Source organism: Oryzias melastigma, linkage group LG14, assembly GCF_002922805.2.
Source record: "Oryzias melastigma strain HK-1 linkage group LG14, ASM292280v2, whole genome shotgun sequence".
NCBI classification, from domain to species: Eukaryota; Metazoa; Chordata; class Actinopteri; order Beloniformes; family Adrianichthyidae; genus Oryzias; species Oryzias melastigma.
The window spans coordinates 19,583,328-19,607,014 of NC_050525.1; the positions used below are offsets into that span (position 1 = coordinate 19,583,328).

The 23,687-nt window shown below is 37.7% G+C and overlaps 2 protein-coding genes across 3 annotated transcripts; both read right to left on the reverse strand.

Moving 5' to 3' along the window:
- Nucleotides 1–6: 6 nt before the first annotated feature.
- On the reverse strand, nucleotides 7–2,529 carry il12bb (interleukin 12B, b). Its single transcript, XM_024266659.2, has 9 exons — nucleotides 2,355–2,529; nucleotides 2,052–2,145; nucleotides 1,863–1,964; nucleotides 1,606–1,788; nucleotides 1,172–1,277; nucleotides 929–1,098; nucleotides 667–827; nucleotides 480–598; nucleotides 7–396 (listed from the first exon to the last, which is right to left on the reverse strand). Exons 2-9 carry the CDS (start codon nucleotides 2,143–2,145, stop codon nucleotides 369–371), a joined length of 963 nt encoding a protein of 320 aa, XP_024122427.1. The 5' UTR covers nucleotides 2,355–2,529; the 3' UTR covers nucleotides 7–368.
- A 2,536-nt stretch (nucleotides 2,530–5,065) lies between these two features.
- ubtd2 (ubiquitin domain containing 2) lies at nucleotides 5,066–21,795 on the reverse strand. Of its 2 annotated transcripts, none has more exons than XM_024266661.2 (3): nucleotides 21,581–21,795; nucleotides 15,947–16,180; nucleotides 5,066–6,370 (listed from the first exon to the last, which is right to left on the reverse strand). In XM_024266661.2, exons 1-3 carry the CDS (start codon nucleotides 21,648–21,650, stop codon nucleotides 5,859–5,861), a joined length of 816 nt encoding a protein of 271 aa, XP_024122429.1. In that variant the 5' UTR covers nucleotides 21,651–21,795; the 3' UTR covers nucleotides 5,066–5,858. The 2 variants fall into 2 exon arrangements, with proteins under 2 accessions (XP_024122429.1, XP_024122428.1); XM_024266660.2 differs by having other exon boundaries at nucleotides 5,067–6,370; nucleotides 15,947–16,183; nucleotides 21,581–21,792.
- Nucleotides 21,796–23,687: the final 1,892 nt, after the last annotated feature.

The following is a 23,687-nucleotide window of genomic DNA, read 5'->3' on the forward strand; positions in this document are numbered from 1 at the left end:
TGTATATTTGACAATAAAATGCTTTTTTGTAAATGCCTGTCTCTGTTATTTATTTCCTTTTAGGTCGAGTTGAGCAAAAAGCCACATTTTTACCCCTTTTTGGTAAATTCTCAAAATATATGCAAGACGATAAAAGTAAAACATTATGCAGATGATGTCATTTATTGTAAAATTTTAAAATTGCCACAAATTTGAAGGAAAACTTAAAAAACAAAAAAGATGCTCCATAATTATGTAAATGTAGAGAATAAAAAAATAAATACTGTACATGTGTGTGTATATATATCTGTGGATGACTTAAAAACAAATATTTGAAGAAAATCCTTAGACGGAAGCAATGGAGGTTTCTTCCTCTTCAGTGACAGAAGTTAGCATCTGACTTCATGTTTGTTCACTCTGCAGAAAAAAAAAAGATGAATGCATCAGATCAGTATATTATGGAGGATTTTTACTTGCGAATGACATTTAAATCCACTTACGTGCACTGACTCCACTGGCTCCACGGGCCTCGGGTGTGCTTGTCCTGAGCGCGCACACAGAAAACGTACTTCTTTGGTTTGAAGTTGATCTCGTAACTTGTGTGTTCAGTTCTGTTGAACTGAAAAAGGATGGGATGTGTCACAAAATATCCTACCTGGAATCAAATGTGTTTGAATTTGTTTTTACCATTATAAACTCGCCACTGTGGCAGGAATGCCCATAGGGGACAGCTTTGATCTCGAAATGGAGACCGAAGAAGGTGCTGGGCTTCTCCCAGGAGTCGGGATAGTCCCAACTGAAATTCTTGCCCTGTGAGATGCGCAGGTTAGGAAGTACTGCTGGTCTTACTAGAAGGAAAAGATCGACAAAGTAAAAGACATAAATGAATACACAGTGTATCTGTATGATAATTAAAAACAAGAAAAACGAATGATTGAATAAAATGTACCAATTTCTCTGAGGTAGAAGGACTTGGTGTAGGCCTCCAAGCGAGCATAGCTGTGGATGTAAACAGTGAGGGAGATGCGGTACTGCTCTTCTTTGTAAGGGCAGGCAGCATCCTGGCAGTGAACTCCCGACCCATCAGCATCCAGCTCACAGGGAATGCTTTCCAAATACCTACATGTCAGAGAAAAATTAGTTTAAAAAATAAAATGTCACCTGCACTGTGACAGAATTTATTTTTCCTCACCGTTCTGCCCTAACAAGGAGCACAGGGGCGTGGGACCTGTGCTTTGTTCTTTTCCAGGTGCAGTGGAAGGAGCCTTTGTAGTTTGGTGCTGAGCAGTGGATATGACCTGGAAGAATTAAACACGCGTCAGTGATCCGGATTCTTCCAGTTCCTTTTATTGTTTCTCAGTTCTTCATATAAGAGTTCAGAACAAAATTCCCATTGTTTAAAAACATCAACTCGTGAATCATGCTGAAGAAAAAATGAGAAGCCGGTCACAAAAATACCATCAAATTTTCTGTACAAGTTCATTTTTATAAACCAATCAAAAAATCCCACTCCTGCCACCATTCTTAACACAAGGATTCAGTGATATCTACTGCAAATCTTCATCTCCAACCCTGTTTTATTTCCTTACATCTACTTCATTCTTTACCACCTACATTAAATCTCACCTTCTTCTGGGGACTTTTTTTCCAAAATGACCGTCCTGTTGTCTGGATCCAGTTGGACCAGGATCACCGTGTGGTTCAGGTACTCTTTGTCTGGGCCCAGGTGACAGGAGTAGTTTCCTCCATCCATCTCCGTCACCACGACTGTTACCTGGTTGCCCTCCAGAGGTGGAGTCAGTTCCACTCCTGAAATACAGATTCAGTTCAGCGTTGCCATGGTTTCTGTAAAATTGGCAGAGCGAGATGGGTGGATGGATTACCATTTTTCTTCCAAAATATGGGCTTGTTGATATATGCTTGTCCACAGGTCAGAGGAACGTTGGACACAATGCCGTGATCATAAGGCACCCTCAGGACCACAACTGTAATAAATATATATATATATATATTAGTACATATTTTGCTTAATTGTGGGGGGAAAATTAAGTATAATATGAAGAGGGAGATACCGTTATCCATCAGGGTCTCAATGTTTTCTTGATTTGAATCAATTCTGGCCCAACATACCACAGCAAATAGATATATAAGGAGCAATGTCTGCATCTGTGATAAATAAATAAAAAAAATATATATATATAATAAAAATTAGATTAATAATTTGAATATTTTAAGCCCCAAACACACATTTACAAAGTTTTAAATACTTTAGACATTTAAAAATTATTTTAAGAGAAATTTGAAGATAAAAATAGATATTTTGTCTAATTTTTTTGGTCACATTTTCTACAAGTTTTCCAAAATAAAAGTCTTACCTTGAGTTTGTAGGTTTCCACACCTGGAAGGAAATCTATCAGTTAAGCGTCTATCTAACCTGTTGGTTGGTTTTATGTTGTCTGTCTGCATTCAGCCTGCAGTGACAGTATTTATATTGTCCAAAACAGAAGGCAGAAAACCCCTCCATCATAAAACGGAATTGGTGGACGTGCGCGCGCGCGCTTGCTCGTACTCAGGAGAGTCATTGATTGTGTTAAAGAGATATATACGTTTTTATTGTATAATTTATTCATTTTAATTATTATTTAATGCGTATATGTTAAATATATATAGTTTTCTAAATTTAATATACAGTCAAAGAAAATGACGAAATTACGCACGAGACAGAAAGCCGTGTAAGTCAATGTTTTGTTTAGTCACGCGGCAAATGACGTTGTTGAGTACCACAAAAAACAGGGAAGACATTTAAAAAAAGAAATTCAAGATAATATATTTTAAGTGACATTATTTTGTAACCACACTGACCACTATAGGGAACAAATCCGTCAGAAAGCGAAATACTCATCTGCGCACGCGCGTGATACACCATGTTGTAAATGTGTATTTAAATATACTGGAAGAGGATATTATTAAAACTAGATAATTAAGCTACACGGTGTGTTTTTAGAATTACTATGGTACGTTTTATAAAAATATATCACCCTCCGAACAAACAATAAAAAATACACAGGGGGAGTACCTGTACACACAATTATGGAGGACTTTCCTTACATCACCCAACCACCACTAAAACCACTTTGAGATGAGTCTGATTGCTATAAATAACCTACACGCGTAAGCTTAAAGTTTTTTTTTATATATATATATGGGGGGATAACTCTGCACCTAAACAAAGTAAACAGATGACTTTTGATGGCGGAGAGCCCGCTCTGTGGTTCACCTCTGATCTAAACCGAAGCTCACTTTCCCTAAATCTGATGTACTGAGAAGAAATGACCAGTCATTGCCCTTTTTCCAAGGTAGAAACTGCAACAGAAAAAATCTTGCAGTGACACTTTTTTCTTTTTTTTATCAGAATGCTTTTTTTAGGTGATGAAAGCAAAACCATTTGGCACTTTGCTCAGTTTGTTTCCTTCTTCGGCAGAACCCTTTTTTTTAACAACTCCTTTTCTGACTGAGTAATATCACTGATTTTGACTTCCTTCTTTACAGCCATCATCTCATACATAACATTTGACTTTCCAACTCTAAGCAGGCGATTAATTCTCCCACTTCCTCATATTTGGAGTCTCAAGTGAGCTCAGGACAACTTCCCTGTTACGAGCTCAGTTGCAGTTTCATCTTCATCACATCGGTGGCTGTAAAACATGACTGCAGCACATCTTTTTTCCAACTAAATGTAAAAAGAACTTCACCATTTAGGACCATATTCTGGAATTTACCTTGTTCTGTTCATTGGAAATGGATGGCTTTAGAAATAAAGGAAGTTGATGTTGGAAAAAAGGAAGGAAAAGTTCTGTAAATCTGATACCGGGCTGATCTAGAAGATGTTTTGTTCTAAAGATCCGACTTTTCTGAAGATCAAAGTTCTGCGAGACCTGGATGAAATCTGAATAGTTCTTAATAATAACTAATCATTCATTCCAAGTCTGAAGAAAGGATTTAAACTAAAAAATAAACTATTCAATTTCAACTATTTTGGGAGCTTGAAAGTTAAAGCTAAATCAGTGAAGAAAAAGATTTGTTTTTTGAATCCTTCCATATTAAAAGTAATTTCTTTGAGTATTTCAGTCAAAATAAAAATTTCAAGCGTATTAAAAACCTTTAAAAAAAGTTAAACTTTTGATTTGGTTTGGATTTTTATTATATTAAACAATTTGTTGGTTTCTTGCGTGGTTCTATATAAAAATGGAAACCAGATAATCGGACTAAATTATAGCGGAGTAACGATTAATCGATTTATAATCTACAATCCATCCAGATTGATCTGTCTGAGGCAAGTTGTTAATAAAATTAAACTGAATAGATTCAAAATGAAACAGAATTTTAGATTGGATTGAGGTTGGTGGTAGATTATTTTACTATATTACAAAAATGATGTGATAACATCAAAAATGATCAACCATAATTACAGTCCAATGTGATAAAACTTTTAATTTTGTAAAATGTTCTAATTATATTCTATTTGTATTATTTTGGTGCATTTGGAAAAGTGGGCTGAACTTTATGAAACTAAGATGTGAATGGATTTGACATTAATGCTTGTTTACTTGTTTGTTTGTACACATATTTAATTTACACTTGATTATCTTATAAGATTAATCTAGAAAACTTCACCTGCACTGTTCAGTACAGGTATTTATGTCTCATCTTTTTGGCCTTAAGATGTCAATTTTAGGTCAGGGAATCGGATTGTTCAAAATAAATTAATGTTCACTATGAATCAAATCGTTAACCACAAATTATATGAATCAAATCAGTGTTAAATGAAAAGTTAAACTGTAATAAACCTAAATATTTTGAATAATCGAACTAATTATTGTTTTTTTCTCTCCTTTAGTTTGTAATATCTGAATAACACTTTGATGAAACTCATTCTGAAAGATCCCCGTGTAAACTAATTATTTTTATAGATGGGACTTCAAATATGAACATTTAATAAGCTTCTTTTTTTAAATCTACTTTAAGATACTTAAAAAAGAAATAATGAATAGAGAAATAAAAAAAAATGCAGACAAGTTTTAATTAAAAACATTCTATTTTTAATCAAAATATTCAACTGTGTTTCTGATGTCCATCTTTTCGCCACATAGATAAGAAGGGGTTGGTCATGTGATCACCCACATGTGCATGACCTTTCACCCCTACCCAAAGGCTGGCTCGCCGTTTATTACCATGATTCATTTGATTGTGAAGTATTGAATCCAGCAGCAGCTTGGTAGAACTTCCAGCCATGATTGACTGAAACCTCCAACCCTTACAGTGGAAACAGCCTAACAGCATAATCCTCCCATTAAAATCCTCTATTTCATTTGCACATAGTTAAGGAAAAGGACTCCAAGTCTGCGGGGAGCGCGGCATTGTCCTTTTTCTCCTCGAAACGTTCAACCTATTATGCATGTTATAAAAATGCATCTTTTAAACCCTGTAGCCTTATAAACTGAGTTTGTTCTGCTGACAGCAGAACTTGAATGGAAACTGAAAAACACAAAAAAGTTCAGTGTTTCAAAGAAAACCCTTTAAACCACTTGACAGCACAGAGTTCTCGTTTTGTAGTTTAGTTTCCATAGGAACAGTTAAAAAGATTTTTTAAAAAATGGTCAAAATTTCACCGTGTAAAACAACAAAAAAAAGATATTTTTTTTTCAATAGAAGAGTCTTTGACCTCTGGCAGACAGCCAACGTCTGCTCAGACAAAGCTTCTCTCAGCAAAAACAGCCGAGAAGGGCAGAAATGAGAAGAAGAATTAACTTCCTTCTATTATGTCTCTTGTTATTCTTCTTTTACGCTGGCGGGCTTCTGGGCTGCCAGCTTAAAGGGTCTTAATTCTCCACGGGTGTGGGCTCTGGAGTCAGTGCCGACACTCCTTCCACTGTTACAGGCACGGACGCCTCCGGCGAATGTCCTGGTTTGGATGTTTGCTCTGTTGGTGGACGCTGGCTGAGGATCACCTGCACCACGTAGTCCCTAGAGATGTTGAGCTGATCTAAGCGAAGCCTGTCTGTCAGCGGCCGTCCTGAGAAAAACCAGCGCTGGGTGGCGGCAGGAACGCCTTCCTGACTTTGCAAGCGGCGCTTCATCATGCCAACTGTGTCCATTGAGCGAACTGCCAGGCGGAGGTCACGCCCCGTGGAAAGCCGGAGCCGAAGCTGGCACTCGCTTCCTGAGCCGGGGTCACCGGCGCTGACGGCGGACGGGTCTGTCGCTCCAGAGTCCGGGTCCGACCCGTCGGGATCATCGGAGCGCTCCTCGATCATGTTGACGGGAGGGGAGAGGCAGTAGACCGGCAGCTGGTATCGATTTCCCAGCTCATCGTAACATTCAGTCAGAGCTCCTGAAAGTCAGAAGAAAACAAAAGATTTTCTAAAATGACAAAAGCTTAAAGGACTTTTTAAAAAACCTTTAATCAGACTACACACTGGAGGCAAATTAGAGAAGGGAAGTAGTAATTGCAGAGGTCACCACAGAGGGAACTTGTGGTAATAATCTATTGTGCAGCAATATCAGTTTGTATGCATAGTGTGGCGTTATGGAACTCAAGCACACGTACTGGAACTAATAAACCATTGTGTGCAGAAGGTTACGCGTGCAATAACGAACGTATTAGCATAAGCAATACAGGCATGTGAAATAACATGGTTGGGATGTTCCAGTCAAATAGTTCCGTAAACAACTAAATAATCTTTCCAATTTCTAAACTGCTAAAGGGTTGATTCTGCATGGGCCTTCGTGGGCATCTAATGTCAGGTTCAGGGTTTACTGCTGATGTCCAGAATCAAAATATTAGGATTTAATTCACCTTAAAATTCTCACCAATGTTGTTCTGTTGGGAAAAATGCCTCCAATTTAGGCTCCAAAAGTACCTTTTGTTTGGTTTATAATGTGTTTTAAACTAAAGGCGGTAGGGAAGAATGTTCATTTATACAGCAAAGTAGTTTTCTAAATAAAGGGGAATTACCTTAACATTTTGACAAGCAAACCAAAAAAAAAAAGGCAATTAATTACAAAAAAAAAAGTTTTTTTTTTGCTGCTTTTATTTAACCTTGGGTGAGTAATACAGACAATCAATGTTTTTAGAAATATGTTTTTAAAATGTGCTCTTCCATTTGGTTCAGCAAATTAAATGGTTAAGAAAAAAACCTTTAATAAATGAATAAAACAGATCAAACATAAGTAGTAGAAATGTTTTGATGTCCTCATACCACCACTGTCTTGTTAACCTATAAGAAACTATAGTGACATCAGTGTAACAGAAAAATCTCTGGAAAGGTTTCTATGGTCAACTTAGTCTTCCACATAATTGTATTTTTAAGAAAAAAATGGTCTTTATGGGTGTTTCCTTTGGCTTCCATAAGTCATGACTTCTAGTTGTAAGTGAGAAGCAACAAGGATGTGAATTAGCATCTCCAACTGGGAGGTCATGACCCTCAATCAGAAATAGGTTCGGAGTTTGTCAAATCTAAGTTTTAAGTTTTGGAAAGGACTGACAAACACAGTTTTGGACTAATTTTTTAGTCAAGAAAGTCCATAGTTTACCAATCAAACTACATTCCTGACGCCTGCTATGGTCTAAAGCTGTGAATTCTGAAAGACTACAGGTAGAGGTTCTTCATGGACGGACTGGGGAAGGAATTGGGAACGGGTGCAAAGCTCAGTCATCTAGAAGGATCTTAGAAAAAGCCCTCACTCTACACATCCTGTACAAGTGGTTTGGAAATGTGGAAAGGCTGCCACTTGGATGGCTGCCCAGTGAAGTGTGCATCTTTTAAATAAAGATCCATTTAAGCGATGTTTTCTTTAAACTAAGCCCTGCCCAACATCCCAGACACCCTCTAAACACACAAACATTTCTTTTAAGTGCTTCAGAAAAACAAGAACCGCAAAGTGTTGATACCTTTCTTTGGGGTTACCATTGACAACCCTCCATTTTTTATTGTGTCATAGTATAATGCCAAATCCCAATCCATCTGTTTAAAATCACTTTATAATCTTAGTTTATGGCGTTTTTCTGTATTCTTTGTTTTATTGCTATTTTTCTAATTTTGTTGGAAATACTAGCATGTATTGTGTCCTTGAGTGCTTTAAAATGATCTTTGAAATAAAAACCATTACGGATATGATGAAGATTATTACTATTATGGGACTCAAGCTCGCTTTTGTAACTGCTGTCTTCAGGCAGATAGAGGGAAGTTGTTAAAACATGCTCCACTAGACAGTTTTTACCCCAAAGCCATCGCTGCACTGAGCAAACACATCCTAAGTGTGTATTATTTCAATACAACCGAACATATTATTTTCACATTTAACTGACCTTATAGGTCTGGATTTTTAAAAAAAGGGTAAGAAATCTCATTAAAAGGCTATACTGATTTAAATATCCATAGATACATTTTTTGATATATATTTTTTTTACTTTTTTATGGCAAAAATAAAAAAAAAAATTTTGGTTTTTAATGTGAAAATGAACAATTTTACTTATAAAAGTTTCACTTTTGCCCCATTTTTAACTATTTTTTTAATAACTAATTTGACTTTAGACTAAACAGAAAAATAATTTTTAATCAAATTGTGTTAAACTGTAAGGTTAATAGTAGATTTTTGAATTGAAATCAAATAGAGTCAGCATTTTGGAAATGATAACTGACTGTAGGGACTATAAAATGTGATAAATATGCAGTAAAATTCAATAACCTAAACAAAAATGACCCAATCTCTATAAATACTATCTCTGTACGTTTACAGCACAGTTAAAAGTGTTTTTAAAACATATTCAAATTAAAAAGTGAAAGTCACAACTACCTTATTTTAAAGTTTGAATGGCCTTAAACTAAGAAAAGAGAAACAGACGAGAACAATAGCGATGAGTGATCAAAGTGAAAGCAGGAGAAAAGGGAATGTTGTGCGACATGAAACACTGTTGTGATCAATTGTGATTCAGGCACTAAGAATAAAACAATGTTGGATACGGGGAAAAACTGAATGTATTGTAGTAGAGAGGTTATTTTATTCACATGGTGGGACCCCCCCAGGGATCCTCGAGGGGAATTCAGATAGATCTGCCTCACATAGCAACTCGGTGACAGGTTTCCTCACCTGAAACTATCAGGCAATTTTACCGAGGTAATGTGTTTCCTGCTCACAGTTTTGTCTCAGAAAAGGGTTCAAGTCCAGAGGGAAATTAAAGGAAAAACACAACTCATCTTTTTCCTGTGTTTTATGATTTTACTTTTTGGGAAAACGTGGCCATAAATGTTTACCTCCGCAATAAGAAACACAAAGATGTCATTATTTGCTAAATTTAATTTTCCAAGGTTTATAGAGATATTTTTTTAATAAAATATATATTTTTCACTGAGAGATAAGTAAAATTGCATTGTTACTTTATTTTCGTATGGTGGTTGGTTGGCGAGTGTGCAGGTCAGATTATGTCGTTTTCGAGGACATAGTTTCTGCAGAGCGGCAGGAGTTCATTAGAAATTTGCCTCCGAGTTGTGGGTAAGACTGTTGGCTTGGAGCAACCCCGCCCCCCTTCCTGTCATTCCTAACTGAGAGCTAGTGATGTGTATTTAGGGGAGGCAAATAGAGCTTAAAAATACATAAACTAAATTAGATGAATATACTTTGTCATCATTAAAAATAACAAATTTTCTGTTCAAATACACAAGAAATTGGCGTGTGAGGCATCAGCAGCCAATGCCTCCCCTGTGTCGCACACACTGATTGGAGCTGGAGATGATGCATGCGCTTTACTGTCTCAGTCTCTATCACTGTAAAAGATACTTTATTTTTAAACATTTAAATTTTTTTAATTTCTTGCCAAGTGTCTGATTCCATTGGTGCCAGTTTGTGACTCATTTAGTCTTTTTACCTGCTAAAAATGCGCTTGAGAAAGACATTGAGTGAGGCAGGCAGTACGCCCTCCCCAAAGGCAGAGGGCGCTGGTGAGCCTGGAGAATGTGACACCGCCGCTAAAAAATAACAGAGTTGGCGGTAGCAAGTCAAGTGCAGCCGTCCAGATATTCTGTAATATTGTTTAGCATCTTTTATTAAATGGAGGATTACGTGTCTAAACTCAGGAATGTGCAGAGTGGAGACTTTTAAAACTGAAGAAAGAAAAGGAAGACTTCCACAAATAGGTCATTCATGTGCTTCTTCAGAAGGAGTCACACAGACTTCGTTTACAAGTGAAGGTAAGTCAATAATAAAAAAAATTGTGTTTTTTTTCTATACTAGTTTGTAAACAGAAGAAAAATGTTAAAATGAAACAACCTACTTTAACTGTTGTCAATCAAACAGTGAATAAGCTACTCTGCAGGGTTCATATGTTTGTAAATATGACTGATGACGTCAGTGCCTCACCAGCCATGAACCTCACTACAGCTGAGAGCAATCTGTTTACACTCTCCTACAACCCCTTACATCCCCAACCTAACATTACTGGTGGAACAAAAATGGCGAGCAATATTGGAGCTATTTAGATATTGGAGCCAATGCCAGCTCAGATGAAGAAAACAAAGTAAATCTAGTCGTCAACAAGTGAATGGAGTGGAGCAGGGAGCTTGTTGTCCAACCTGTGTATTTTCTACTTAACAAATACAATCTTTTTTAATTGACATTTTTTTCTGCTCCTGATTTACGATTTGAATAAAAAAATACTCAGAAATGCAATTTTAAGCTGTATTTTCTTGAAATATGTTCTCCATCAATAGAAAAAATCCACAAGAACAAGTGTGAAACACCAAAAATCCAATTTTCATCGGAGTGGGTCATTAAATGACTTCTATTGTGTGCTTCAGCTAACCTGATTCTAAAGGGGAGGGCCCGACCAAATACAATAGTACTAGCAAAAACTTTTTTTTGCACAATCCAACACTCTAACTTAAACACCCCAAAGGTCACCCCATCGCTGTGTTTTTTTCTGACTTATTCAGAACTACCAAGCCCTCTCAAAGCAGTGAGTTTCTGCGGTGAGTGAAACTGAGATGAGTCAGTCTGTACCCACAGGATGCAGCCATCTATTCTCTGGTTGAAGCCTGCTGCGGTCAAGGTGAGGACTTCACAGCAACACCCGGCTAAAAGAAACACTGGGTGGGCTTGTAGTGGTGGAGTTGGGGGGAAACGGTGATCTAAAGGCTTCACATTACTTTTCAGGGAAACATGAAGATGTTTGAAGATGTGGAAACAGATGTCTCCAGTTTAGAAGATGAGTTATAATGTGGAGAAATGTGCGATTTATGCTCAGCGTGCTTCAACGACAACATATAAAGATGATATAGGAATTCATCTCGGGTTCTCTGGTTTTCCCAATGTGGTGTTTATCTTTCAGCTGCAGAATGCTAATTGATTCCAGGTGACACTAACCTCTTTTTAGATGGAGAAATCAGGGGAAAAAAGAAAAAATTCAGCTCTTCAAGTGTGTTCCACTTTTAAAAGATAACAATTGTTGAAATTTCTGATAGTTTTTGCTCTGTTTGTAAGAACAGCAGAGCAAAGAATATAATTAAAGGAATCAATGAACATTTGGCCCACGCTGAATCAAAGATGCAGTTGGTTGAACTCATCAGGACGAGCAGAAACTGGAGTCCCACTTCAGTATTAAAACAGAACAATTGGTTCATTCTTAGTGAACACAGACTCCATTATGAATGTTTCTGGAGGAGCTCTCAACACTTTGTTGTATTTCCATCTGAATGGACCAACAACAAAGCCCAGAGTTCAAGCTGGTAAAACATTTCCTGACATGTCACATGGACGAAACACTTTTATTACTTTAGGTTGGAAATACAAATAAAACTTCTGATCTGACAAAGTTAGGGACAAGACTGATTTCTCCGAATGTCTTTTGTGGCATTCTAAAAGCTTTCCCAGTGCTCTTTTAATTACATTCATGCCATTTTTAGGCTTTTTTTTAAGGCGTAGTTTTCTAGGACATAGTTTCTGCAGAGCAGCAATAGTTCATGAGGAATTTACCTCCGGGTTGGCACATCTGCTCCTGATTCACCATTTGACTAAGGAAAATACTCAGAAATGCTATTTTAAGCTTAATTTTCGTCATCAGAAAAATGCAACAAAAACATGAAAAAAAACATAATTTTCATGGGAGTTAGTCTTTCAGAACTGGAGCCAAGTATCACTGCGAAAGTACTACTTAAATTTAAAATAGTTTACTCACAATTTAATGTAAAATTGAACATGACTGAATTAAATATCAACTCACTGTTGAAGTTTCCAATCCAAATGCAATTTTGTTTGGTGGAAAAACAGTGTTTGCTTTAATAGCTATTTAAAAACTTTCATAAAAGTATCTATTCCCATAATGAAAATATTGCCTGAAACAAAAGAAATTCGATTTAAGAATTTTATGAATCAATACTGCATTCTCCAAGTTTATTTCTATTTTGATTAAGACTTGTCATCAAATGATAATTAAAAGAAAGTTAAAAAAATTGGATTTGATTGATCTTTACCTGACAAATGAAATATTTATCAGCTGATGTTGTTTTCTTTGACTTTGTCACAAATAAAATACATAAATAGGACCAAAAAGCTCTTAAAAATGTGAAAAGTAAAAGTGTGGAGTGATCTGCCTGGACTGCAGAGCTGTGTGAGTGAAACGGTGATGTCAGGTCTGGGGAATCCACAGCTGCAGCCCAGCAGGCCCCGATCTGACTGATCCAAAGTGATGACAAGAAAAAAATTCAGATGAAATACCATGGTAACCAAAAGCCCACCGCTGGTATTTAAAATATCCTGATGCCATTAAAGCCAGTTCTGAAAACGCATGTTGTTGTTCCACCCATTTGAGCCCTTTAAGGAGTTCACGATCCAATATTTATGATCACTATGACTCTTTTGTAGGGCGGGGAAGGTGTCTTTTCTAACTACGACACAGCAATATTAATGTCAGAAACATTTTCTGAGCCACTCTTTCGCTGTTTGACTTAGAACTTCTGCAAAGATGCATGCAACACTTTAACACTTCCCTTCTCAATTCACGACAGACGCACTCCTCTGGGGTGCACCGACACTCAGTAGATTTACCAACTTCTTTAAAACATTTTTCTCTCACAAATGAACAGGGACAATGTGGCAACCAGTTGAAAAAATAAACCATAATGACTTTCAGTGCAATGTGTCGTCTCTACCGATTTCTAGCTTTAGCTCAGAGCAGTGCACAACCACAGAGACTGCAGTGCTGGGTTGCTCCACATGAGCTGCAGCAAAATGAATGCTGCAGAGGACAAAAACACCCTACTTGGACTTTCCCGCTTTACTCGAAATTAAAAAGGGTGCTGCACACTGCCACATGGGGCGTCTTCGTTTAAAAGAACTATGTTTTAGATGCACTTAAAGGTAACAAGTTTGATTTGAAATTGAGGGACACAACAACAACTTACTTTTTTAGGAACTTATAAACATAGGAACAGACATGCTTGACAGTTTTTCCTTTTAATAAATGCATTTCACTGGAACCAGAGAAACCACAACAGCAGTTTTGCATAAAACCCGTGTCCATATGGAAATGTCTTTAGTTCTGACAGGAGTGATGTGTGAAGGCACTCAAGTGTTATTTTTACTACATGCTCTCAGGCAGACTTGTGTGAATGATTACTCACGAAAAGTCGGACTTTTAGAGCTCTAGGAAAACACACCCTTTTCGTTTAATATTATTGCTGTTTTCCAGCAACACACGGTCCTTCCTAACAACAAAAGTCTATAAAATGTGTTTAAAAATCCATCGATATCTTTTAGCATCTCCTATGGGGTTAATTATTCAGATGGTTGCAATTTGATTCACCAGTCACCAGTAACCATTTGGGTGTTGCAGGTTTTTGGGTTGTGCGGGGTCATGGAGGGTAATGGAGAGGAGCGGCTGCATCTTAAAGGGAGAGTGCAAGTGTGTTATGAGATTCCCTTAAGGCTTGCACAACGGGACATCATGTAGAATGGAACATTTGGTGTGTGTGTCGTAAGTGCATCGTGAAGCATCTGTAAGGAAATTGTAAATTACACGCACCTACGACGTGAACTATACAGGCTCACTGAGCAGTCCACATTCTTAAAATTTCACCACCAGCGTGACTAAAATGTTTGCCCAATTTTTGCCCACAGACGGCCCATATTTACCTGTGAGAGCAGGTGTGACTAAAGCATAAAAAGTAGCAAAAATGGCCCAACAGAAAACAGGTAACAAACACCAAGCAGAAGTTAGCAAACAATGTATGACAACTTCACTTCCTGTTTGATGGACTAATTGTTACAGTAAGGTATTACCCCGGGCTCAAACCACACCGAACTATAAGGCTCATTAAGCGAGAAACAAACAAAAAAAAGAGTCCGAGATAATTCTGTCAGTCAGACTTTATTACTCCATTCAGAGTAACTCTAGAACTTGTCAGTTATTTGTTACACATTAGGCACATATAAAGGATAAAAAATAAAAGGTATATAATAACCAAACTGATATCGCTAAGACAAACCTTACTGTGACTACACTAACTTCCAACGTTGTTTTCTACATGTAAACAACAAATTAAAATGGTTCAAACAAACGTTACAGAGACTACGATAACTCTCAACGTTGTTTGCTACATGTAAATAACAGACTGATACGACAAAGACAAGCTTCATTAGAGTATGCTAACTCCCAACATTGTTCGCTACATGTGAAATCAGACTATTACCGCTAAAACAAACGGTATTGAGACAACGCTAACTCCCAAAATTGTTTGCTATATGTAAAAAACAAATTGATAACGCTAACACAAATGGGACTACAATTACACTAACTCCCAACATTCTTTGCCACACGTAAAAAAACTCATATCCTTAAAATAAACATTACTAAAACTACGTCAACTTCCAACATTATTGTTGCATGTAAAAAACAGACTGATACCGTTAAAAAAAAGCGGTACTAAAACTACGCTAACTCCCAACATTGCTAGCTACATGCAATAAAAACAGATTTATGCAGCTCAAACAAACATTAATGAGACAATGCTAACTCCCAATATTGTTTGCTATACTTAAAAAACATACTAATACCACTAAAACATGCTTACTGAGACTACTTTAACTTCCAAAAATGTTTCCTGCCTGTAAAAAAAAACAAACAAAAAAAAAACATTAATGATGCTATGCTGTGCTAAGCTATGCTACATGTAAAAACAAATGTTGCTGAGACCATTCTAACTCCCAATGTTGCTTGGTACATGTAAAAAAATAAAAAAAAAAAAGACCAATATTGCAAAAAAAAAAGAAAAAAAATTCCGATGCTATGCTAACTCCCAGCATTGTTTGCTAAATGTGAAAACAGACTGATACAGCTAAAACAAATGGTCTAACTCAACATTGTTTTCTATACATAAAAAACAGATTCATACTGCTAAAAAGAAACAGTACTACAACTACGCTAACTTCCAATATTTTTTGTTACAAGCAAAAAAACAAATTGATATCGCTTAAAAAAAAGCTGCTAAAACTATGCTAACTTCAAACATTGCAAGCTACATTCAAATTACGCTAGATTACGCTAGCTTCCAACAGTATTTGCTACATGTAAAAAGACAGACTGGTACCATTACAACAAACGTTACTCAGACAACGCTAACTTCAAACCTTGTTAATAGCGCATTAAAAAAACCTCATAATTAATTCGAGCATTGGTAATGTAAACAATGATTGCAGGTAAATATAGGAAAGCTGATGGTAGACATGTATGATGAGCAGTCATGGCTGTGTCACAGCTAACCACACAAATCTTCCAACATCCTGCAAACTATGACCCGCAGGCCTTCTGACCTGTCAAAACAGGAAAGGTCCAGCTCCATCCAGTGTTTCTGTGCACTTTGAGGGGAGGCAGTACAAGAAAAACAATGACGTAACATGAAGGGAAATTGCTTGTTACCATGAGGCAGTGTGATGCTGGCACCGTCCAGGATGGCCTGTGCCAGTAGGTGGTCGCTGCTCTCGAAGGCGCTGGCTGCCGCCCGCAGGGCATCCCAGATCTCCTTCCGGCCCTCAAAGGCTGGCGCCGTGTCCCAGAACTCATCTCTCTTGCTGCGCAGCTGGCCTTCAGTCATCGGGTAGTCACTTTTCCATTTAGGCCGCTCTCTCTTCAGGGGCTGGTTACGCCCTAGAGCTACTGGAAGTGAAGAAGAAGAGGGGGATTTAGGGAGAAAAAAGATGAATGTGGAGAGGAAGGTGAGCAGAATGTGAAAAAAAGACTCTAAGCAAGATAGTACAGCATGTCTAAAAGGTAGCAGAATGCCTCTCATTGTCTCTGCTGGTGGAAAAACTGAGAACACAACTATAGAGGAGTGGGTGCACAAAGTCTGAACAGAGCTGTAGTGAAGCATTCTGAATTAATGAGCCCAATAAAACCCAGTGTAATTGTAGCATCATGCAGGGCTCCATCTGCAGCAGAATGGCTAATGAATAATGCCATCTGGATCACCACCGAAGGGTACGACAGGTACAGGACAGCGCGTACACGTGTTCGCGTCGGAGTGTGCAACTCAGAGACAGACGAGAAGGGGGGCAGAGGATGACAGCTCAAGGCATTGAGTTACACCTGCTGCTGGTACACATGTACTCGGATCACATGGCTCCGACGGACGCCGCTCGCCTTCCACTGACTGATATAGTAAATAAAGCCTCTTGATGTTCTTTATGAACACCCAAAATAAAATGTTAAAAAATAAAAAATCAGATTCAATTAGGCTAAATATGGACGAAGGGGTAAATTATGAAAAAAATGGGTGCAGATACTGTAGCCAGGGGTGTCAAAGTCAATCTCACAAGGGGCCAAAATCCAAAATACACCTTAGGTCACGGGCCGAACAGGATAAACATTTATTGAACACTCTAAAACTAATGTTTTAAAACTTTAAAACCGTAACTTTTTAAAGATAATTATGAACGAGATAGATAGCATCACCTGCCATAATGGTAGTGTGAATGATGTAAGCTGAATTTGGCCGCTGAAGATGCTGAAAACGCTGAAGCCGATGGGCAGCTAAAATATTAGCTAAATGCCAAATTAGCCTAAAAACAAACAAACAAAAAAACCTTAGGTTAGCCAAAACACCTAGCATGTAGCTGACAAAAAACAGCCAAACTTCAAAATAGCTTAAAAAACTTTAAAGAAGCCTAAATTAGCCAAAACAACTATTGTGTATGTATTCGCTAAACTCCGAAACAGCCTTAAACACACACAAAATAAAGTAGCACGTAGCTGAAAAAAATAGCTAAACTTCAAAATATCCTTAAACGGAAAAAAGCCTAAATTAGCCAAAAAAACTAGCATGTATGTGAAATATTAGCTAAATTCCAAAATAGCCTAAAAAATCTTAGTAAATGTCAAAATAGTCCAAAAAGCTAGCAGAATGCCAATTTTCTTAAAAACCTTAACTTTTTAACATATATATGAAAAATCTAAAAGCAGGAATATTATTCCAGAATAAATCCACTTAAACCTTAAATAACTTTGAATATTTAACTCTCCATAAAAATGTATTTTTTCAAAATTATACAAGTTAGAAATAAGCCCAAGATAACATCGGGCCATAAATAGCAATAAAATTAAATGTTTTGGAGGGCCGGATATAATTAGCTGGAGGGCCGGATCCAGCCCCCGGGCCTTGACTTTGACACATGTACTGTAGACCATTGCAACTACACAAGTAGCCATGATTACTATCTAGGACATTTTATTTAGTAAAAAAAAAAAAAAATCTTCATCTTTGGTTTAAAATTAACATCACTGTGTGACATTAAATTGAGAGTGCAGGGTTTGTTTAGGCGCTGGTATAATGAGAAATACACAGAAGTGGCATGCATCCTGTTTAGGGTCACGGGTGAGCTGGAGCCTATTAGGTTGCCAGAGGGACACAGAGAGACAAACAAGACTAAAAGCCATCTATGGCTCGCACTAACTGATGTAGACGATTTAGTAACCGTATCGCTAAACAACCTGGACTGGAAGAAGTTACAGTAACTGGGGGGAAAAAAAGCCCACACAAGCATGAGGAGACTAAACATACTTTGAAAATGAAACGCACAGGAGGAGGCTTGTACCAGGAACCTGTGAGGTGACAGATTGGCTCATCAAAGTTTTAGGATTGTAGTTCCCCTTCAAATAAAAGATGGACTGTAATGGGATACAGACGTTTTAGTTTCAAAGCACATCCTGCTTTTTAGCGAATGATGGATGACCCAATAAACGCTGCAAAAAAGCTGTCAGGAGGATGTGCAGTAAAACTTCGAGTACTCCATTTACGCTTAAAAAAACATTAAAAAATCCTTCTTAATCAAATGTACACTATTGTTTTTGCCTTTTTTTTCACTCAAGAGTACTCCAACAATTCCCAAAAATATCTTTAAAACACTAGCCTACTTGGCTGACCTGCAATAACTCCCTGAGGATTTATTTAGGGCATTGTGGGTAACATTTTTACTCTCATTCTGTCTCACATAGATCATGTAAGCCTTCCGATGACACCTGCTCCATTAGAACATAATTGTAGGCATTTTTAGGTCTAATCTCTTCCATTTACAGCGAGGGTCCCAAGTACCAGCTGCTTGAATTGTTTTTAATTTTAACAACTGGTTGACACTTTTCTTTCAAGCAAAAAAATAAATGAAAAACACACAGGAAATCTGGCTTTATCATTGCATCTTCAAGTACTCAGCTCCCACCCCTTTTACTGATCTATCTCCCAGTCTGTAATTAAAATAACTTGCTTGCCAGCAGCGGATCCCCGTCTCAGACCAAACAAACCAGGAAACGGCCCTAAAAAGACTTCAACAACACTCTGGCTTGATTCAAAACTCTGTGAAAACTCCCTCTTGGTTAAGATAAATACCATTTAAGCCCACAACTCTCTCAAGTGCTCTCTTCTGTTCAGTGTCCTCTGTCGTGTTTTCGCCTTCAAAGAAAAACGCGACACAAAGAAAAAGCTTGTTGAGATGATTCAGAGAATTAGTCTTCTTGTTAAAATAGCTTTTTTTGTTTGATTATTTTCATCCATAAAGCTCCACTAATGGTCCCCTTAAGTAACTTCAAAATAAAACATATTAAGACTTTACAGAAACGTTTTTAATCACATAAAGCATTGCTTGGAGACATCCTTTTTTTAAACAGAATCATTACAAAAACTGGACCAAAAATGAAGAAAAAAATAAGTCAACCATCTGGACATGCTAAATTAAGGTGTGTCCTTTTAAATATCATCACGGGTGTTTCAGTGCTATAATCAGTCAGTCTGCCTCTTTAAAGGGTGACCGGGTCACATTGCACTGATGATGTTTGAGCTAAATTGGAATTCACAGAAGACAAAACTGAAAAAGTCAGTTTTGGGAAACAAATCTGTAAAAAAAAGTAATGGAATTTTTCATAGTGAACATTCAAAAGAACTGAAGCTTGGATGTCTTTTGTATTGATGAGACGAAGCTGAAGCTTTAAGGCAAGGCTCGTCAGAATTTTGCACACAGATGGAGAACTGATCCAGAAAAACAAGCATTGTTTCGGCACTGAAACATGGACGAGGCTCAGCTGAGGTCTGGTACTGCTTAGCTGCATCTGGAACAGGTTGCAAACAAAACTGTGCAAGTTCGAAAGAAATCTCAAGACGATCGAGGTGTTCTGGGGTGACATGTGCTGCTTAGTGTAAGATAAAACTCAGTTTTAGGGGGCAGACCAAAACACCTGCTGGCAGGTACAGATTCATCAGTTAAAATAACTGTATGACAAACCAAAGCAATGATTGTGCCGTTTTACTGTCGTTTTCCAGGACTAGTTTCTGCAGAGCGGCAGAAGTTCATCAGACATTCGCCTCTGAGTTGTGGGTGGAACTGTTGGCACCAAGTGAGCCTGCCCTCATATCCCATCATCCCTCTGTTTACACACCCTCTCCCTAGCTTACAGCCCCTTACAACCCCAACTTAACATTACCAGTGCATCAAATATTGTTATTCATATCATATTATTATTTCTAACTTGTATAATTTTGACAAAAAATGTTTTTATGGAGAGTAAAATATTTAGTTATTTAGTGTTTACGTTGATTTATTTTGGAAAAATATTCCTGCCTTTTTATTATTCATATATATGTTAAAAGTTACGGTTATAAAGTTTTAAAAATTGACATTCTGGTAGCTTTATGGACAATTTTGGCATTAACTAAGATTTTTAGGCCATTTTGGAGTTTAGCTAACATTTCAGCTACATGCTAGCTGTTTTGGCTAATTTAGGCTTTTTTCTGTTTTTAGGATATTTTGAAGTTTAGCTATTTTTCAGCAACACGATAGCTGTTTTTGCTAACCTATTTTTTATTAGTTTTTTAGGCTACTTTGGCATTTAGCTAATATTTGAGCCCCTTTAAGATTTTTAGCTATTAGCTTCAGTGATTTCACCTATTAGCTTCAACATTTTCAGCTATCAGCTTCAGCATTTTTAGCTATCAATTTCAGCACTAGCATCTTCAGCTACCAAATTCAGCTAACAGCATTCACACTAACATGATCACAGGTAATGCTATATATCTAGTTCATAATTCTGTTCAAGTTTTTAAAATGTAGTTTTAGTGTTTAATAATGTTATCCTGTTCGGCCGCGACTTTAGGTGTATTTTGGATTTTGGTCCTCTGTGAGATTGTGTTTGAGACACCTGTGGTAGACTGTAGCACCTACGTCACAGCTACAAGCTTTGTCAAGCTACCTTTTTTTGTCTGCTCCTGAATCAAAGATTTGAAAAAATAAATACTGAGAAATGCAATTTTAGGCTAATATATATATATATACATGTCCTCAAAGAATACCAAGCGAGCATGCTAAAAAATATATACATTTTTTACTGGAGTGCAAATTGGGTGCATTAGAGATCCTGCAAAATCACTTAAGATATTTTTTTTTAAATCATGTGAGGCTTGTATATAACATATTTATATCAAATGCTTGCATATCTAATTGCTTCACAGATGCATTTCCTATCTGCAGTTGCACTAAAAACTAATGCTAACTAACTGATGCTGCAAACACCGCAGCATTAAGTTGTCACCTTCCTCATCTACACTTTTTTTTTTTTTTTTAATTTAAGAATCGCTTCTTCAACACACCCGGCGGCCATAAAAAGAAGCAGGCTGCGGGGAAACAGCAGGAACTTGAAGTTGAGCGGCGTCGGGGGCAGAATTTAAATCCCACCGAGCGACCCCCTGTTCGCCTGTGACCCATATTTATGTTCAGAAAGCTAGCAAGCTAGCTAGCTGCGGTTTAGCCGGCTAGCTTAGTCAACACCAAAGAACAAAGAGGGGGACGGGGGGAGAAAAAATGACAAAAAGCAGATTCTAGTTGGTCAAGTGACTAGCAGGAGGTTTTCTCCTCCTTCTGAAGCCCGCCGAGTAGAAAAAAAGCGACACCCTACAGGCCTGTTCTGTCTGCGCGGATAGAAAGGAAGACCTCCAGTGAGTCAGGACAGCATGCAGAACCCCCCCGGTAAACAGCCGGGCTCGGGGACACTCTCCCCTCCCTGCGCACACGTTACCTCCAGTGCCGTCCGAGTTCTCGTTTAAGCTGCCCGAAGAGTCGTGGTGGCTCCCGACACAGCCACCCATGGATGTTTCAGCGGAGCAGCCCGGGTTAGGTAGCTCACCCCCCGGCTCACAGCTACATCCACTAACCCCTCAGTTTGCGCTCCCCCCACCCCTCCCCTGCGCTTCCCTCCTGTCCTTTTTTCCTCCTCCTCTTTTCCCTCCCTCCCTTCTTCCTCCTCTCAGGATTTACAGGAGAAGCGCTCCAGAAGAATGATCGAAAGAGAGGAGAGTTGTTGCAAGGTCACACAGACGGAGAGAACGAGAGTTTGGTGAAGGAGGAAGACAGAAAAACAGAGACTCTTCAAAGATCTCCTCTGGGGCAGCAAATGCTCGCTGTCTGTGATGAGAATGACTTCTGACACTTCTGTTGTCATGTTTTGGGAGAAGCTGTTTCCTGTCTTTATGAAGACACATCAGAATACTAACCTTGTATCCACAGATGTCAAGTGAGCCCCCCTGCTGTGAACTGCAGCCCTAAAAGTGTCATATTGGCGGAAAAGCAGACCTCCTGATGAAGGTTGATTTATTTTAATTTATTTAACTAAATATCAAGCTTTGAAGAGGAGCAAAACAGGAAACAAATCAATTATCATTTTGTAATACAATCTTCTTGTAGCAGTTTTCTCATGTATTTTTAAAGAAAATTGAGCTTATAATTACACTTCTGAATATAAATGTATTCAAATCATTGTGAATCAGGAGCAGACGAAAAAACGTCATTGAAAAAAGCCAGTAGCTGCGACGTGAGTGCTACAGATGTGTTAGCTTGGTGTTGTGAGAGGCTAGTGGGAGAGTGTAAACAAAGGGATGATGGGAAATGAGGGCAGGCTTACTCCATGCCAACGGGCCGCCCACAACTCAGAGGCAAATTTTGGATGAATTCATAGAAACTATTTCCTTGAAATTTTCTGTTTTTATTATTTTATTTTAACTAAAACTGCATAATAATAATAAAAAAATCATTAGGAATGCTTTCATAATAGATTAAAAAATGATTGGAGTGAGACTTTAACAATGCTAAAAAATAAAGTTTTCAGGTGTTACTTCAGCTAATTTTTCTTGAAGACATTGAAGAATATCTATCACTGATTTTATGTCATATAATTTGTTACTATGGTTTATTTTAGCATATGCATGTTTTATCATTCAAAACTATTTCCCCTGTCCATGTCTGAGTTTGACTGTGTTGCATACAATGGCTTTTTAATTTACACATATATTTTATGTCACATTCTGAACTTCTAAAGTCAGATAATCTGAGAGAAAGCAGGACTAAGAATAAGGTCTGGTCAGTTTAGCACAACACAGCTATAACTCGGTGAAATTCGTAAGTATATCTGCTGTGCTGCTTGATGGGACCCAACACTTCTTTGATTATCAACATGCAATTTAGTTTTTTTTTCTGTAAAAGATAGTAACCCCTCATTCTAAAAGTATTATCCCACTTCGATCATCTTTTGTAAAAGCATTCCCAGTGGTCTTTCAGTTATAATTTAAGATAAACTCAAATATAAATAGTGTTTTTTGGTGTTTTTAGCATGTTCTTGTACCATTTTTTCTTATAATGAAGGACACATAATATAATTTAAGATTGAAACTATTTCTATTCCTCTATTCAAAGCATGTTTGATCAGGAACAGATGAATACCAGATGTTTGAAAAAGCTTGGACTTATGAAGTAGCTCCTGCCATGGGCGGGCCAAAATCTCGCTTTCTCCGCCACATTCTAAATCCTCCACTTGCAGACACATACATGCATTGACGTCCTTATCTGGGTCTAACTGCACAGATTGATAGCACCAATATTGCTCGTTATTATTATTATATTTTTTGGTATGCTAATATTAGCTTGAGCTTGTGAGGTGCTTGCCACTAGTGAGAGAAAGTGTAAACAAAGGCATGCTGGGAAATTAGCTAAGCTAACCTCCGCACTCACTGCCCCACCAACAACCCACAAGCAAAATTCTAATGAGCTTCTGCTCTTCCTGCAGAAAATATGTCCTAAAAAACGACACAGGCTTTTTGATTTTGGCTGGAAACTAAAGAATCAAAATTAAA

Bases quoted from the DNA above. Each gene is read 5' to 3' on its own strand.
- ubtd2 (XM_024266660.2), bottom strand. From the start codon at position 21,650: ATGGGTGGCTGTGTCGGGAGCCACCACGACTCTTCGGGCAGCTTAAAC. The intron at 16,184-21,580 runs GTAACGTGTGCG...CTTCACTTCCAG, and splicing joins GAACTCGGACGGCACTGGAG to TAGCTCTAGGGCGTAACCAG. The intron at 6,371-15,946 runs GTAACAAGCAAT...TCTGACTTTCAG, and splicing joins CAGCATCACACTGCCTCATG to GAGCTCTGACTGAATGTTAC.
- il12bb (XM_024266659.2), bottom strand. From the start codon at position 2,145: ATGCAGACATTGCTCCTTATATATCTATTTGCTGTGGTATGTTGGGCC. The intron at 599-666 runs GTAAAAACAAAT...ATCCTTTTTCAG, and splicing joins ACAGTGGCGAGTTTATAATG to TTCAACAGAACTGAACACAC. The intron at 397-479 runs GTAAGTGGATTT...TTTTTTCTGCAG, and splicing joins AGCCAGTGGAGTCAGTGCAC to AGTGAACAAACATGAAGTCA.